The sequence below is a fragment of the Simochromis diagramma genome, unplaced genomic scaffold, assembly GCF_900408965.1.
Source record: "Simochromis diagramma unplaced genomic scaffold, fSimDia1.1 OVJJ01000216.1, whole genome shotgun sequence".
Classification (NCBI taxonomy): Eukaryota; Metazoa; Chordata; class Actinopteri; order Cichliformes; family Cichlidae; genus Simochromis; species Simochromis diagramma.
In genome coordinates, this window is record NW_024386883.1 from 7273374 (window position 1) to 7291173 (window position 17800).

Genomic DNA, 17800 nt, shown 5'->3' on the forward strand with positions numbered 1-17800 from the left:
CTCCAACACGTGTTCTCGTGCTGCATTTAGGGGACAAGCCGACGCTGGGACATTCCGCATTTACAGCTATTACAACTGGTCCACACCATGATTTATATCAGTGCAGAAAAGTCATTACATTTTTCAAACCCATGGAAATATCGTGTCAGGTTGACTCGGCTTCTCCAAAAGAAACGTTAGAACACCTTCAAGGCAACAAAGTCAGATCATTTGTTTTCCGACTGGCAATATCGGTAAGCAAATCACAATGAAACTGTGAACAATGTCCTGAAAAGTTATAACTTTTTGCGTGAAAAATATTTAAAATATATATTTAAAATTTCCGACAGAATCCATCCTCTCCTTACTTTGCAGCATTAGTGCCGAGCATTAACGTTTAAGATTTCCATCACACCATGAAGGCAGCATAAGTCACACCCTAGACACCAATGTCTAGAAATACAGCACACACACACACGTTATTTTAAACGATTACTATTATTATTAAGCCTTACCATTTTATATAGTAGCATCACACTTTCTTCAGCATGCAAAATTAATATGCATATTTGATTTTTTTTTAATGCTGAAGAAAACAGAAAATTGTGGTCTGACAGTCAAAAATCAACTCATGTTCTAACATTTCAAACCTATGACAAAGAGCGCTCTTAATTTTTATCAGAAGTTTAATTAAATATGTACAACTAATCTTATTAAAGCACTGCATTTTACAATTTATCACACAAGATACTACTCCTCTCCTGTTCACAGGGTTATCAACACCCGCTAGGTAATAGAAGACCCTGCACATTCAGATTCAGGAGGGTCTGTAACTATGGTTTGGCCAATAATCCCACTATGTATATCTACAATCTGCCCATTTAAAAAGAAAGAAAGAAACGAAAGAAAGAAAACATTGATCTTAGTCAGAGCATACAATCACCCAGACATCATCTACTTGATATAGGGAAAGGCCAAACTTGTCAGTAAGCGTACAGCAGGCTATGCTGTAAATACAGATTAGTTCCGCTGGATTCAAAAACATATCTTCTGTGTGGAAGAGCCACGTGTGTCATATGTTACAATTTGAACAATCAGGAGTTGTGGTCAGTTTAAAAAAAAAAAAAAAAAAAAAACACAGGGCAAATAATTCAAATTCAGTATTCATGATTCTGGTAAGACAAAAAACAAACAAACAAACAAAACAAAACAAAAACAATGAGCTGGCAACTTGTGTGTATGTAGTATTGTTGACAGGAATCGGTTCATCCAGTCAAATGATTCTGAAAAGAGTAAACACCAAGTTGGCTGTATCAAAGCTATGCAACAAAAGAGGAGTGGACACACGATGAACTTTGAGTGAGACTGTGGCTCTGAAACAGACCAAAACCTGTAACTCTCAGCTTTAGTGCTCATTTTATAACACTGAACTTTAAACTGCAGGTTTATCTCTGTGAAACTGACCACTCAGTATGTATTTTAAGCCATGTAATTTTGACAGTGAGCTACTGTGAGCTCTTATTTTCTGCTGTAAGACACTGGTAATCATTATTTTGTTTCAGGACTCAGAAATCATATTAAATTTTCTTGTACATTAAAAAGGCCCCGTGACCAGCACACAAACAACAAAGAAAGGAAAAGAAAATGAAGACAGACAAGACATTTCAAACACCCTTTAAATGACAGAAGGTGAAGAGGAGTGTGCCCCAAATCATAAGCACACCACATTAATAGGTCAGTAACACAGTAGCTGCTGTAACAGGTACAGTTTTGGTGACAATCATTTTGACCTCATCATCCAAACAGAAAAAGGGGAGAAAAGAAACCAAATGAAAGGAAACAAGATTGTGTTGATGTTGAGCCGATTTCCCTGGCAGTGCACACTTTGACGGTTGGTTACACTCTCGACAGATCAGTGTAATAGTTGCAGTGGCGGCTGAGAATTCTCCTCAGGTGTTAGTAGTTACTTCAAGGGCGAAGTCTTCATGGGAATCATTATTCTAGACTCCATGTGCTGAATAAGAGGGACTGTGAGGTAAAGAACAAACAACAGTCTTAACAACAGATTTCCAACAGGGAACACAACTTTATCTCATTTAAATTTGCTAATGTTTCATGAATTTATAGCTAGAGTTCTTAGTTTAGTTTCAATGTTAACATCCCAATAAAAGCTCTTTTTTTATTAAAGCCTGAGTTGTTGTAAGTTGTCCTTACACCAACACTGCTGAGTGTCTTTGTAATCCCATTGAACATAACGATTCCCTATTGCTAAATCAATCCTTCATAGATTCAGGCATCAGAGAGACGCTGAAGTAGAATTTATTGTGCCACGTTTGTTTCCATTTGTGTAGGTATGAACAAGTGAAGAATTATGAGTATGTAATCTACAGACATGCTTGTGTGCAGTTCTCCAAAGAAAAGGAAAGAACGAAGCCCAAAGGTGATGAAAATCAGGCTTGAACAGTCTTCTCTGCAGCACGAGCTAAAAGCTAAAAGCATGGACTAAAGCACAAACAAGAATAACTCAGAGCACCTGTTTATTCCACATATTTTAAGCTGCTTTTATTTGTTTTTAAATGTTTGTCCAATGCTGCCCCTCTGTACCTCTCTGAGCTTCTTCATCCATACATACCTTCCTGGCAGACCAGCTCCTGCCGAGTGTGCCTAGGACTAATCGTAAACTCAGAGGGGATCGGGCGTTTGCTGTGGCAGCACCAAAATTGTGGAATGAGTTGCCTTTACATGTTAGACAGGCACCTTCCTTATCCGTTTTTAAATCACGTCTTAAAACATTTATTTACCTTGGCTTTCAGCACAGCACTTGTTGATGTCTCTTAATATGTTTTCTTATTAATTATATTATTTTTAATTTTAAGATATTTTAGATGTAATTTAAACTGTTTTCTCTTTATTTTATATTTGTAGCACTTTGGCCAACATTGTTGGATGTAAAGTGTGTTATAAATAAAGATGCTATGCTATATTTGTAACACAGCTCACTGGTGAAAGTCTGCAAAGCTCTATGTACAACCAACAAACTTTAGAGCAGAAGTGGGCAATTAATTCTCCCAAGAACTTTTACAGCCATGACAAGTTTTAGTGGCTAAAATGTCCAGTGAATGAACAAAAGTAACTCACTGACACTATTGTTCCCGCCTCCTCAAGTAGACTTTGGCTGTAGCTGAATAGTCAGTTTTTCATTGGGAAGCTTCCTAACAGGGAGAGGTTACATTTTCTAAACACTAAAGAAAGATTATACAATGCTTCTACACCTCATGCAGCTTACGAAATTCACTGGCATTAATGAGGTTTAACATAATTCAGTTTGCAGTTTTGCCAGCATTTAGGGATAACATTAATTCACATAAAACATTATTAAAAGGTAGATGCCACACTGATCATCTCTTCAGCAGGAAGAGACGATGTGAGCAGAAAGCAGCTAAATAAAAAACTCATTTATCACAAAGTTGTCTTTGTTTATATGATCTGCAGCAACCACAGCAATGACACAACAGGATGAAGTATCAAAGATGTGCATTTTGCAATTCACCTTTAGATTATAGCAGTTTCAACGCTGCGAAGCCAAGTCAACAACATCTACTGACACACTGCAAGCACTTTAGTGCAATCTGAGTCTCTTTTCCTGTGTCCTGTGGTCTCCTTCACTGTTTTCCTTGATCTCATGATGCTTTTTCTCCCAGTAAAGCGATTATAAAAAAGACACTTTGTAAAAGGTCAGTTTCTTTTCTGTAGGTTTGCACCTATTGTATCTTTTTAAAACACGGCATTTAGTTCTCAAAATTCATTATTACCAAGGTGTGTAAAAAAGTCAATACTTCCAGTATTTGAAGCCCTGAGAAGAGAATATGTTGACAGTATTAGTAATTAGTCTTCATTGTTTTAATCTATTCTTGATCGACAATTTATAATAAGCTGTTGGCAGCTTGGGTTCATCCGAGCTTAAATGTTTGAAATTAATATTTTCATTTAATGTTAACATGACACAAATATGGATAATAGATATAAAATAGGTTAATTTTAATGTCTTATGCCCACAACAGAACAACAAGACTCAGCACTTACAGTAACTAAAACTTGCTTAAGTATAAAAGTATCAGACTGAAACCAACCTGTGTAATAAACAACCTCGTCCCAGCCGTCACGCTGCCAGGCTGCGTTTCTGATATTTTCTCTGGACTGCAGGTCCTTGTAAGCTGAAAAGAAACACGTTCAAACTCACTGAGTAAAAGCTGTAGCTTTTTAAACCAAAGACGAATCATAACGTCAAACAGTCGTGCTCAGGAAAATGTAAATACTTGACAGCTTTTGCATTAAGTTCACTTCCAGAACCTAAAGGTGCACATCGTCACGTGGAAAGAAAGAAGAGCAACACCAAGTAAACTGTTTAATGCTACAAGCAAAATGGGAGCTTCTTTCAGCAGTACACATTTGATGCCGGATGCACCCTCCAAGGGATTCGTCCCCTCTCCTGGTCCTGGACTCTTTTACATCAGCAGTCCCCAACCTTTGTTGTGCAACGGACCGGTGTAATGTCAGACAATATTTTCACAGACTGGCCTTTAAGGTGTCGCGGATAAATACAAAAAAATTAAAATAATATGACCAAGACAAAAACTGTGGTAATTTGTAAATATAATAATAAACCCGAATTCACTGTGTAATTGTGTAACTTTATTAGCAGCGTCCTCCTGAAATGTACCAACAACATTAAGAGTAACATCCTCCTCTCTGCCCCTTAATGCTCTCTGGTCACTATGGTAACGCGTAAATATTTATTTCAAAATAAGACACACAACTATAACACGGGAAAAGACCCGGGGAAACCGAGTTAGCAATAAAAACCCTGAAAACCATAAATTTCACACCCGAGCCTAAACTCTGGTGGACCAGTACTGGTCTGTGGCCCGGTGTGGGGACCGCTGTTTTACATCTAAAAGGCATGTACCAAAAACATGTACATACATTTGCATTTGTAGGTGACCTAGACAATATTTGCAGCATCTTTCTTGAATGATCCTGGAAACTCATCTTACCCCATAAGTGGTGAACTGTGTACAGACTTCCAATCTGTGAGAAAAAGCCTCCCACCGCCTCTTGGTTCTGCTGGCGAATCTCAATAGCCCGAGCCCTGCACAGCACCAAAGACATTACACAAAACAGCTTCTAAATAGAGTGGCAGTAATTAAAACACCACAACATCCACCAGTACTCCCCTCATTTCAAGTCAGTACATCAAATTTCAGTTTTAAACCATCAGCCTTGTTATAATCATCCCTGCATATTTGGTTTTATAAAATTAACAAAAATCTATTTCAATTCAACAGATGAATATATTGACATATATTAAATGAAGCCCAGGCAGTTAATGGATTATTATATGCGGTCATGCGTACATTTTGTAGTCAGAAAGTACTGCAGACTCATTTTCACCTGCAACAACATGTGAAACCAACAAACTAGCAGTGAGGAACTTTTTAGATTGTAGCTACAAGACTAGTACAAAGGGAACTAAAGCTCGCAAAGTTATCCCCCATAAATGATCAAATTCGGTGGCTCAGATATTACATGAAAAAGGAAAGTTGTGCCTTACCAGTAATTTCCCCATTCAATCATTGTGCCTGGCTGAGAAAAAGAAGGTAAAGATCATGTTCACCACATGTACCGCAAAATACAAAACAAAAACGCTCCCCCCAAAAACCCAGACTTACAGAGGGAGGAGGACTAATTCTGTGGTTCATAAAAAAAAGAGTTACCCTGAGTTGATACGATCGGAGCTCATAGATGTTGGGTCCTGGACGAGGGACGGGTTCGTTCCAGAAACTGAACTCCAGCAGCAGCTGGTTCCTACGAGACAGCAGCATCTTCCCCCTCTCATTCCTGTACTCCATAAACTTCTACAGCAAAGACAAATGAAAGAAGCACAGTGCTCAGAAAATCTGACTCAGCTAAAATAACTGCCAAATATATTTGTATTCATGTTGTTCGACTGTGAAGTCTGATCAGAATCTAGACAATGAAAGTCAGCTAGTGTGCATTCAGACAATTTAAGTGAAAGAAAATATCTTTTTACCTGGACTCATAAAAAAAAATAATAATAATAATAGTGTGTGTGTGTGTGTGTGTGTGTGTGTGTGTGTGTGTGTGTGTGTGTGTGTGTGTGTGTGTATATATATATATATATATATATATATATATATATATAGAGAGAGATCACCTTTTCTGAGAAGGTATAATAGAGAAGTAGTGATATGCGGAGAATATATATGGCATTTATGGTTATAAATATAGTGTATACACTTCTAATTTGCCATGTGCTACTTAATGTATGCAGAGATAGATGAGTAAATTATCTGAGCAGATTAACAGTAGTATGTAGTTACTAGGGGTGCAACGATACACAAAATTCACGGTTCGGTTCGATACTTTGGTGTCACGGTTCGATATTTTTTCGATACAAAAAAAATGTTCATGCCTTTTTAATTTGTCATTTATTAAAATTATAAATATATATTTTAACTCAAAGGTACAGTTTTTAAATTTAACCCTAACCCTTGTGCGTGTTTTTTATTTTGACAGCGAATGCGCACCTGCGGACCACTTATGTGCAGCCCTGGTTATTTAGCTCATCATATCGCAGCCACAGAAATTATTTTGTCCATGAAACCATAAAGCTGCACTTTCTTTTTGCCTTATAGTCTGATTTGTCATAACTTCTCCGTTTTGTGGTAAGCTTTTCTTTGGCTGTCACTTCTTCACCCTGACCTGTCTTATTTGGCTCAGCAGAACTAAAATATATATCTGTCTGTGAAGGTTCTCAGTCATCCAGGTCATCGTAGTCAAATATATATCCTACTGCTTTTACACACGCACTCACATAAGCTCAGCGATTCTCTGCGCGATCAACCTCTCACATGTTTAAGCTGCGGGAGATTTCACTTGTCATGTTTGCATAGTAAGCTAACGATTAATAAGACGATGTCAGAGGAATTGGTGCACAAATTATCATCACTCACAGATCAGTGCTGTCGCTCTCTATACACAGTTCGCACGATTGCAAAGTGAAAGCAAAAAACAAGCGCAAATTCAAACGTGATTTCAATATGTCACATATTGACAGTGGCTCACCGATGCCAATGACATAATTACCCAGCTACATTTCTGAAAGAATGCAAAAGCATTGACATATATTTTTCCTTCCTACAATAGCCCGACGGGCAGGGAAGAGATAGATTTTGGTAGCCCGACTGGAAAAAATCGCTAGCCCCAGGACGTCGGGCTAGCGATATTGCGAGCCCTGTATCTGATTGAGGAATCACTCATCTTTGGAAAAGAGAGTTTATTACAGAGAAATGTCTCTTTCCAAAATAAAAGCTATACTATCCGCTTCTTCTGGGCTATATTCTCAGCAGCATAAGGAGAATCATGTGCTAACAGCTGTCTAAATGACTCGGCTAAAGTTAGTAGCATGCTTGTTGTTTTTGTCTTTGCACTAGGATGATGTCGGCGTAAATGTGCAGTCATATTCGTTGTGTTCCCACTAGTGCTTTCAGGTTAATCTCGTTGAAATGACCTTAACGCCACAACACGGCAAATCTCCGTTAACGAGCTACCGCCGATCGCCCCGTGCATGGGGCTAGACGGCCAACACGTTAACGAGCTAACTGCGCTAACACACTAGTTCCCACTAGTAATTGAGCATTGCATGGCACATCCAACATACTGTTTTACTTTAGTCCATGACTCGCTTACCTTCAGGGTCATACGTCACATGAAAACCAAAATAATTCCAAACGCCAGATCTGAATGAGAGTGGGGGAGGTCCATGTTGCAAAGATAGCTTAACTTCTGTCTTGCTAGCTTGCCCTGCGCTCTTCCTTCTGACTATGCTGTCTGTGTTGAGCGCTCAGTGGATCTGCGCTCGACAGTGCAGCCTAGGCGGAGTAGTCGAACGCAGATTCACTGAGCGCTCAACACAGACAGCATAGTCAGAAGGAAAGTTGATAAAATAAATTACAAATGTTGTATTGTTCGATACATATGCGTACCGAACCGAAAGCACTGTATCGAACGGTTCAATATCGATACGAATATCGTTGCACCCCTAGTAGTTACTGATTAAAGTTTGTGGAATTGTGCAAATTAAAGTCATGAGGTTTGCCAAAGGACAGTTGATAAAGCAATACAGGGAGCGTCACAGATGTGCAGGACCAGTGCACAAAGCCTATGCACGGTTTTGTAGCCTCTTGTTTACATGTGGTAGCTGTATTCTGTCACCAGGGGGCAGAGCCACAAATATGTGAAACAGGTTGATTTTCTTTGTAATTATCTGACCAATCAGTTCATGCTCTTCAATGTGGGAGGAACACATTATTACAAGCCACTTACTTTATTTTATCTGCAGGGCTTTCCAAAAACTAAGAAAAAAAAACACATTTCTGAAGATTAAACCTGCAGCATGAATCATCTGTTCATTAACACTTTCCTTCTTCAAAGCATTACTGTGTAAATAACCTTTAAAGATTACTGGAAACATTAAAGATAAAGATGGAAGGAAAATGTCACGTGGGTCTAGCTAGATGGGTGCACTGCTGGAAACATTGGCCTACAGATAACCAACGGCCAGTAGGCTTAACTAATCAGAGCACCCGTTACCTTATTCTGCCTGAGTTTGTTCATGACTTCGGTGAGAGCCGGGTATCCTCCCCGATATCTCCACAGGTGAACTAGAATAGAAGGAGCAGAAGAGCCAAAGATAACGTAGCTCTTAAATAGATCTTGTCTTTTTTGGGGGAGTAAGAGTTTTGTTTTTCACAATAGCATCTGTGGTTAGACCTCCCTATGAACCACCCGTGATTGTGGAGCATGACGGGATTCAGTCTATACAGCATGAATTTCCAGTCAGTTTCTGTGTATGCATGTGAAAGGACATCATGTCATCTTACCACTACAATTATATCTCAGAAAAAAGAAAAATTCTTAATTTCATGAAGTGAAAAAATGAACATGGCACTAACATACACTCCCCAGCCACTTCATTAGATACACATTGCTATTATCAGGTTGGACCATTTTCTGTCTTCAGAACTGCTTTAATTCATCAAGGTGCTGGGAACAGTCCTCACGGATTTTGGTTCATGTTGAAGTGACAGCATCACATAGTTGCTGCAGACTTGTCAGCTGCACATTTATGATGAGAAACTCTCTTTCCACCGCATCCCAAAAGTGCTCTACTGGATTGAAATCTGGTGACCAGTCTTTGTAAACCTTAGAGATGGGTGTGTGGGAAAATCCCAGTAGATCAATATTTTGTGTGTTGTGTGTGGCACCAACAGGTATGCCACATTCAAAGTCACTTAATACACCTTTCTTCCCCTTTCAGATCATCAGTTTGAACTTTAGCAGGATTTCTTGACCATGTTTGCATGCCTAAATGCACCGAGCTGTTGACATATGATTAGCTGATTAAATATTTTAGTTAATGAACAACTGAACAGTGTACCTAATAGAGTGGCCATTGAGTGTATTTAATACATATAGTATCTCGGAAAATATTAAAAGAAACAATTCTAATGTTTATTTCCACATTAAACTAAATGCCTTTAATCTGTTAGTTCAACATTTAGCATCAAACTGCAAATCAGAATACAAAACACAACCATGACAATAAGACGGAGCCAAAAAGGGACAGCGACAAGCTAAAAACATAGCACCATATACTGTCTAAGTGTTCACATGCTGAAAGTGTACTGATGCAACCTTTTAGAAAACCTTTCCTGACACTGCCAACATTACAGCTCTGTAACACCAGAGAGGGCCCACAGCTGTGGAACGACAAATGTCACCACTTGGACAAAATGGAGAGCAGCCAGGAAAAAGTTCAGTTCAGTCTCAGCTATAATTAACTGAAATAGAAAAGCTGAGAGAGGAGAAAAAACACAGTGCCTTTAAGTAATGTCTGTTTTTACACCAAGATAACGGCATAGTTTGAAAATTCTGCCACACCTCAATGTAACTCATCTGCAGCGGGAAACAGAAAGCAGCAAGATTATCCCGTTGTACAACTTGATTTAGCTTAAACACGTACAGATTCTCATTAATCAATAGGACTCACAATCAAGAGGTCAAGTAGTTTGCATCTTGTAGAGCTAAAAGCAACAATATTTATTATAAAATGAGTCTGAGCATTGCATGAAATACGCTGGATTAAAAAAAATCCAGGTCTCAAGTCTGTATCCATAAACTGCTTATTTAAATAAATAATATTCATGATGAACATTGTTCTCATTTTTACCTCGTAGTAATATGTTGTCTGTGAGCTTTCAATCTCATGTTTCCTCTTCTAAAAGAGAAGGTTGAGCTTTGACGAATAACCAGATTGAATGGGCTCAAATAATTCACCTCGCTGACATTCAAATACAAAGTCCGTTGTAACTCAGGTAGGGTGGATGTTCTTACCTGCCTGATCCTGCTCCCCATACCATGTGTTCCAGGTGCCTACAAGCTCACAGGGGTATTCAGGGTCAGTGTGAATGTTAGGCAAGACATCCTCACTGAAGACACAGACAAAAAGAAAAGAAAAAGTGTGAAGATGCAAAATATCTGACATACTGGTTCCAAAAAAGTGTTCTAATGTGACATCTGAATTAAGATAACACAACAAAGACTCATACCAAAGTTCATTGTAAGCATCGAGGCACTCAGGTTTGACATTGTGAACTGCAACAAAAGAAGAAAAAACAAAGCATGAGTAGACAACATGATCAAACAGATTTCATGGGTTTATTAACTGTTGTGGTAATCATTAACTGTGTCCCACTGCCAGCAATACATACACTGTATTTTATACAGGTTGTTGTCTTCTTTTTTGGCAAGCAGGTGAGAGTGAGCATCTTTTCTGGGGATGACTTTTCTAACAAAAAGGGATTTGAACCAGCTTTCATCACCAACATTTGAGAGGCTCCTGTGATGGGATTAAAACATTTTTTTTAAAAGTTGGATACAATCAACATTTCTTTGGCTACACAATGCAGCATTTAAGTACCAACAACAACAAAGCTCCCCTAATAATCCAACCCTGTTTCCTTCTATTCTGTGTTGTATTTCTCTGTGAACATCTGACATATATAGTTTCGTGTTAAACCTTTAATTGCTGCTTTATCAGTCCAAGTCTCAAAAATACAGATGTGGACGGGCTATATTCAATAATACCTTTACTATTGTTGTTATGAAATCTGTAATTTCAAAAGTGTCCTGGCTTCCTAATGTGAATAAGGTCAGTTTTACTGCAAGAGCCCGAGGTGCAAACTAGTAAATGTCGGCTGAAGAAAAGGTGCAAATCTTTTTTTAGCCCAGCCAACCTATGCATTTCAGAGGTCAGCAGCTCAGAAGGCTGAGGGGTCTACACAGAGCACAAAACCCTGAGATTAGTCTGCACTGACTTTAATCAGCCTTCCTACATTTTCTGTTAATGTACTCGAGCTACAAGTGCCAACAGTCACCACGTGTAGCGGCTGAGCTTGTTTATCAGGAAACAGTCCACCGGTTTTCCTCATAATGCACCAAAAAAAGGACACATTTTAGTGTCAGTCTGTAGTCAGGTTTATACAAATATCTGCCTTTCAAAGGGAAATAACAGCTTATTTTAGGCCGCTCAGCTACTGCAGCGAAGAAACTGAATCGTCCAGTGACCAAAACAAGCACAGCTGTGCAGCAATTCAATGCATTTTGACCTTGAAGTTGAATTCAGTTTAAGACTCAGAGTAACTCGGCGGTAAGTTTTTAATCATTTCTTCAACCCAAGTCTATAAAATCACGCATGACATTATAAATCAGACACTGGCGATTGTTAGGACAAGTTGCCTCGCTGTTTATTTTAAAAATCGTGGGGATAATAATCAATGTTAGCAGAAAGTTAGCAGATTTACAGCTACATGGCTAATGCTAGCTACATTGCACAGAGATGTAAACGTAGCGAACGTCCTTACGTTCCCTTTAGCATTAGCTTAACCGCCTAGCAGAGCCCGCACGTTGTCATTGGGCTACACGAGCAGAAGTTTAATGACTTTTAAGCAATATTTATGCACCTGCACAGATAAACTGTGTATAGAAGAGTCTAACCTGAGGGCGACGTTCACCGGGCTGCTCGCATGAAGCCCGCTTCTCGTCTGTTTAAGGCCTCTACCCACTGTTTGAAGGACTCTGATCGCCATCTTTCCTCGAAAGCCGTGTGGAGGTTGCTGGAGGCTACAGCCGCAGTCCGTTCCCGCAGGAGCTGACGTTACTCATGGGAGCGTGACCCCGAGTTAGAACCGACAGTACCGGAATCACTTGTGGAGCTGATTTAAAGCACAGATATTAACACAGCTCAATACAAAATACGCAGAGTTCGCTGTTGTTGGATTTATATGAAGTTTTCATAGTTTTGGGGGCTTTGATCGATCCGCCTGCTGAGCTTGCATTTATAACCTGCATATTCCCATTACTTAAAAGTGAACAGTTTGTCCCTAACAATTTCATTCACTGCACCTTTGTGCAACAATAAACTGTAAGGACAGCTCCTTCAGTAATTAGACCAGACTCACTGACTGCATATTCATTATAGCAGCCCCACTTACAGAGCCACTGGAATCACCCCACCATGTCCAGATCATCACTTTACACACCCCTGCATACAAATGTTGTTGTTTTCAGATTATAAAGTGCATATTATTTATAAATGCAATTTGCACTATTCTCTTAAACAATCTCAATTTTACTTTTTATTCTTCTTTAGCCTCAGTTTTATTTTTACTGGTTTTTTTTTTTAATCACCATGGTATACATAAAAGTTGTGCACTATCTCAGTTTAAGGCCTTCACTATGCACCTATTGTACTCTGACCATTATTTATTGTAAACTATACTATTATTTCTTCTTTATCCCGCTGATGTAACATAATTTTCCTTGTTGGGTCAATAAACGTCATTACAACTTCACTTAAAGCTCCAAAGTACCTTATATTAAATGCAAAATGAAGCAGCCAAAGCTTCATGCATGTTCTATGATAATAACATGTCTAATGTACGTTTTTTGTATTCACACACCTGATATCTACTTTCTTAGTTTTAAGTGAATACCATAATGGCATTTATTTTATCCTCCCTCCTCTCCTTTTCTCTTGGATGGGTCCTCATGGATGGGCCGATTAAATGATCCAGCCCAGGCCTTCACCTTTTGATTATAAGATATTCCTAACCTGGATAACAGACACGAGTATCTTCCATGACATTGTTTTTTGCGCTGTTGTTTTATTTTGCAAATTCCTCTGAAAGGTGTCCACTACCTGAGCAGGTAACAAGGAAGTGATATTTAGTCTCTTCACCCATACATGTACAGCAAAGATTCTTAGTTTATAAACATAAATCCACATTAACACTTGAAACACAAGCATTGTAGAGTGACAAATAAGCTGATATTACTGCATGAAATCACAGTTTTCTGTCATGAAGTGGGAGTTTGTGCCGGTGGGGAATCGGCTCTACTGGGGGCAGCAGAGATGTTGAGCTCCTGCAGTTTCTCTGACAGCGTTTTCTCCTCTTGAAGTGGAAGGTTTGTCAGAGGCTCCACAAATTCAGTTCCTGCAACCCTCTTTCCTGTTAGGGGGTCAACCACCCGGCCAACTTTATACACAATCTCTGACAGTTCATGCTTCACGTGTTTGCTTCTGGGCTCAGGCAGAGCCTTGAGGAGGACGATATCTCCCACAGTGCACTGTTGCAATGCATCATGGGCAAAGTACGTCTTCCTTTTGTTGTAGTACTACAGGAGAAGAAGAGACAATATCACAGTTATTCAAATATAAATTCATAAATGCTTGAACGTTTATGCCCAGAATTTCTAGTTCGAACCAAGTGGCAGAAAGCTAAGACTTTTGTGGCCTGAGGCCCCCGTCTCTGCTTTTTGCAGATGATTTGGTCTTTTTGGTTTATCGGGTAGTCACCTTCAGCAGAAATGTGCAGAAAAGTCACTGAAACATGGGACAGTGGACCTCCCATCCATATAAAGGCATAAAAATAACATAATAATAACGCCCAATATAAACAAATAACCGCCACCACGTGTGCCTCTTGCCTCTACAGAATAAATTGCAAGGCTCACAGTTTTCTTACTGACAATAAACAAAAATGTTTGTACCTCGGACAGAATTGTATTTAATGTCATGAAAACTTCAAGCTCTCTTGAAACTTTTGCTAAATCATCAATCAGGAAAGTCAGTTGATGCCTTTATTTTATTGTATTTGGATTACTTTAATTCATTGTTTATTTGTCTAAGCAAAGACTCGTGGGACTGATCAGAGGTTGTACAGAGTGCCACTGCGAGGCTTTTGACTAAGTGACACTGTTGCTAACCCAGCTGCACTGGTTCCCCATTAACTCCGGAGTTCACTTTAAGATTCTGGTTTTGAGTTTTAGAGCTCTGCATGGACAAACACCACTGTACACCAGATAGCTTTTACATCTGTACGTCCCCAGGAGGGCCCTGAGGTCATGTGACCAGGACACGCCGGCTGTGTATCATGTAATGCTGAGAACAAGACGAGGGAGCTTTTGCAAAACTAGCCTGCACACTCTAGAGCTCTTTCCCTCTGAGCTTGAAATCTTTGGATTTGGTGATCTCTCTTAAAAAGCACCTAAAAAAAACAATCTTTTCAAACTTTTTTTTAAACTTGTTTTTATGTTCAAGCACTTTTGTTTAGAAGCACTTTCTGACGATATCATGACAAGTCAAATTTTGGTTACTGACTATGTCAGTCCTCTGCATCCATGCTAGCTCTGACTCACATTAGCACTGTCATGCTCTTAACTCTGGTCACATGACCAATTACACTCTGTATACAACAAATCTTACATAATGGTCACAGCATTTTAATCAAAATGACATTTTACAGAGGTATACTTAAATCACACTTTTATCAATGTTACCATTTTAATATCTTATTTAATCCACTTTCAATCTTTTTTTAAACGCTGTGTCAACTCAAAACAACATGAATTTATATCTGAAACATAATCATCTCTGAGAAAGTTACACTGCATTTCAGCGTTACTTCTAGTCTATCCAATCTCTAATTTCCTTAGAAGCTTGCATTACAGCAACATTATACACTGGTGCAACGAGATGTACAACAAATTTTGGTAAATGAGAAAAAATAACTTTGTGAAATAAAATAAATAAAAATTAAAATACCTCTATGTTTAAAGCAATGAAAAAAATTGAATGTTTCACCATAGAAAACTCAATTTTGTTGAAAACACTGACATTTTCTTAAATTAATTAAAAGAGACTACACCATGAAGTGAATAGAGCAAAGCCTCAGATCCTCAGCATTGCTCCTAAGTTCCAACTCCAGAGTAATGCCAGTGATCTACTCATTTCCTCTGATAGTATGCAATGAGTCTGACTTGCATAACCTCACCAGAACATGTATGTGAAGCCTTTTTAGGACATCCACGAGCCTTCGCTATATATAAAGATAACATCAACAGCACCGGCTCACTCCCACACACATCTGGTGTGCAAAACTGTCCGTTTACACACCTGCATCAGGGTATATTCTCTCCCTAAAGGTATCTGACTCTTTTCTCTACAGGACCTTTAGCTGTGGACACCATCTTTAAAAAGGCCATTCAAATATTTTTGTTTTTACTCTTCTCTCCAACAACCTGTAATAGTTTCCTTCTGTATTTCATTTACTCTGTAGCTTTACCGGCCTATTTTAAAGCACTTGTACTCTTATTTTATAAAAGGTGCTTAATCCCCTAAAGGCTCACCTTGAGCAGGTAAGGGTCCAGCACCAGCCTGGTGACTCTCACTTTGGCAGTTTTGTGCATCTTGGTCCCGATGACTCTGCCGATGATCCATTTGGCATGGACTGATGCGTGCTGGACTGACATCCTGCAAAGCTTTACTCAACCTGCAGAAACAAAATATTATCAACCCTGACATCATTATATACGGATGAGACTCAACTGAAATGTAATCAATCTAAAGACACGTTCAGTTACAGTTTTACCGGATAAAACCTCTGAGCCGACAACTGTACTAACAATGTGAGTCAACGTAAAACAGCCGCTAAACGGTTAGCCTTATTATGTTAGCATTAACTTAAACATACATTCATTTTTTTTTAAAAAAGGTCATAAAAATAAACTGATGTAATTCGGCAGGAACAAAATACCATTGAAAGTAGAAAATACAAAACTAACTCACCACGGGAAAATATCATCAGAAGGTCATACAAGCTCCTCCATGCTGTTCAGTTCTGCTCGTTTCGTGACGTAAACTACGGCTAGTAACGAGGGACATTGACAACAAGCTCGTGTGTATGGAAGCTTGTTTCTGACACTGGAAAACGAATATTCTTTGCCACTAATAAGTAAAACCTCGATTTATCGACTCAAACGTCTGACCAAATATCTTGAAATAAAAAAAAAACTAACGTAAAATGTTATTAAGGTCAAGACAGAAACTAAACACAAACAAATGTTATTTTCAGCTACGGAAACAAGCTTCCGTATTTACGTCCTACGCAATTAGTCACAATTTTCCGTTTTAATTTCATATTACTTTATTTATGTGTAATTATTTTTATTATACGTCATCTAGGATTGAATGTGTGTACTTTCATATATTTTTGCAATTTTTAAGAAATAAAATAAAATAAAATAAATTTTTAAATTTATACTACTTGCTTGAAGTGTTTTTTTTTTCACTTTTTTCAACTTAATCTGTAGTGACATGCTAAATACTGGATGCTACCGCCTATATTACCTTTCCTTTCTGTTTGATCAAAGTTAAAATCTGACTTCTGTTTGTCTGTTCGGTTGGTTGTAATTTTTATTCATTTATAACCTTTACTTGAATCTGAAATGATGACTACACTGCACTGTCTTTTGGGCAATAATTATGTAAATATTTATTGGACATATTCTATATATGACGTCACTAGTGAAGGGCAGTACCTACTTCTTTATGCAATCTACGCAGCTCAAGAGTGGCTGAAGTTAAAAACTTGGAAACTATGGAGCATCAACAACATCAAAGAATGTTAAACCATTTTAGAGCCAAGCCAGCCAGTTGAATGTGTTCTTACCTACACTTCTGCTTTTCTTATGTGCAGAGCCACAGGTCTAACTTGGTGATATTCAAGTGTTTACAGATATGCAGTTGTGGTCAGAAGTTTATATCCACTCACCATGAGCGTGAAGATCATCGTAATTCTGGGCTTGTAATTATTTCCTTGATCTGTTCTTTTTTCCAAAGTGTAATGATTGCACAGCATATATCTTTAATCAATTAAAAGAAAAAAAAGAAATTGGTGCACAAGTTTGAATATATTTTGGATTTTCTTTAATCCACACAGAGTTCAAAGTATGCATAGAGGCCCAAATAATACACATACTCACTTAAATCTTCTACATTCTACAGTGTCTTTTAACTTGACAAAGCCCATTAACTTCTCATTAGTGATTATGATTGACTTCTCGTTCAGTATAAAACAGATTTGTTTGACAGTGTTCATTGGATTGACCAATACTCAGAACAATGGGAAGGTCAAAGGGACCCAGTGAATAGGAAATAAGGAGAATTGTAGAGTAACACAATCTGGGAAAGTCTCCTGGGTCTTTTTCCAAATAGCTGCAGATTCCAAGATCATCAATTCAAATAATTTCACATTAAGTACAACTTAGTTGGATGTGCCACCACTTTGCCAAGATCTGGAAGAAGATCCAAATTGTCACCATCAGACCAGAGGAAATT

The 17800-nt window shown here is 38.4% G+C and overlaps 2 protein-coding genes across 2 annotated transcripts; both read right to left on the reverse strand.

The window, feature by feature from the left end:
* Positions 1-647: 647 nt before the first annotated feature.
* LOC120733672 (protein NipSnap homolog 2-like) lies at positions 648-12633 on the reverse strand. Its single transcript, XM_040031981.1, has 10 exons — positions 12118-12633; positions 10833-10960; positions 10671-10716; positions 10456-10550; positions 8653-8723; positions 5754-5894; positions 5591-5622; positions 5034-5128; positions 4110-4193; positions 648-2007 (listed from the first exon to the last, which is right to left on the reverse strand). The coding sequence occupies exons 1-10, from the start codon at positions 12207-12209 to the stop codon at positions 1943-1945; spliced, it is 849 nt and encodes a 282-aa protein (XP_039887915.1). The 5' UTR covers positions 12210-12633; the 3' UTR covers positions 648-1942.
* A 633-nt stretch (positions 12634-13266) lies between these two features.
* Positions 13267-16378, reverse strand: mrps17 (mitochondrial ribosomal protein S17). The gene is made up of 3 exons (XM_040031982.1): positions 16250-16378; positions 15811-15953; positions 13267-13797 (listed from the first exon to the last, which is right to left on the reverse strand). Exons 2-3 carry the CDS (start codon positions 15931-15933, stop codon positions 13480-13482), a joined length of 441 nt encoding a protein of 146 aa, XP_039887916.1. The 5' UTR covers positions 15934-15953; positions 16250-16378; the 3' UTR covers positions 13267-13479.
* Between the last annotated feature and the right edge of the window lie 1422 nt (positions 16379-17800).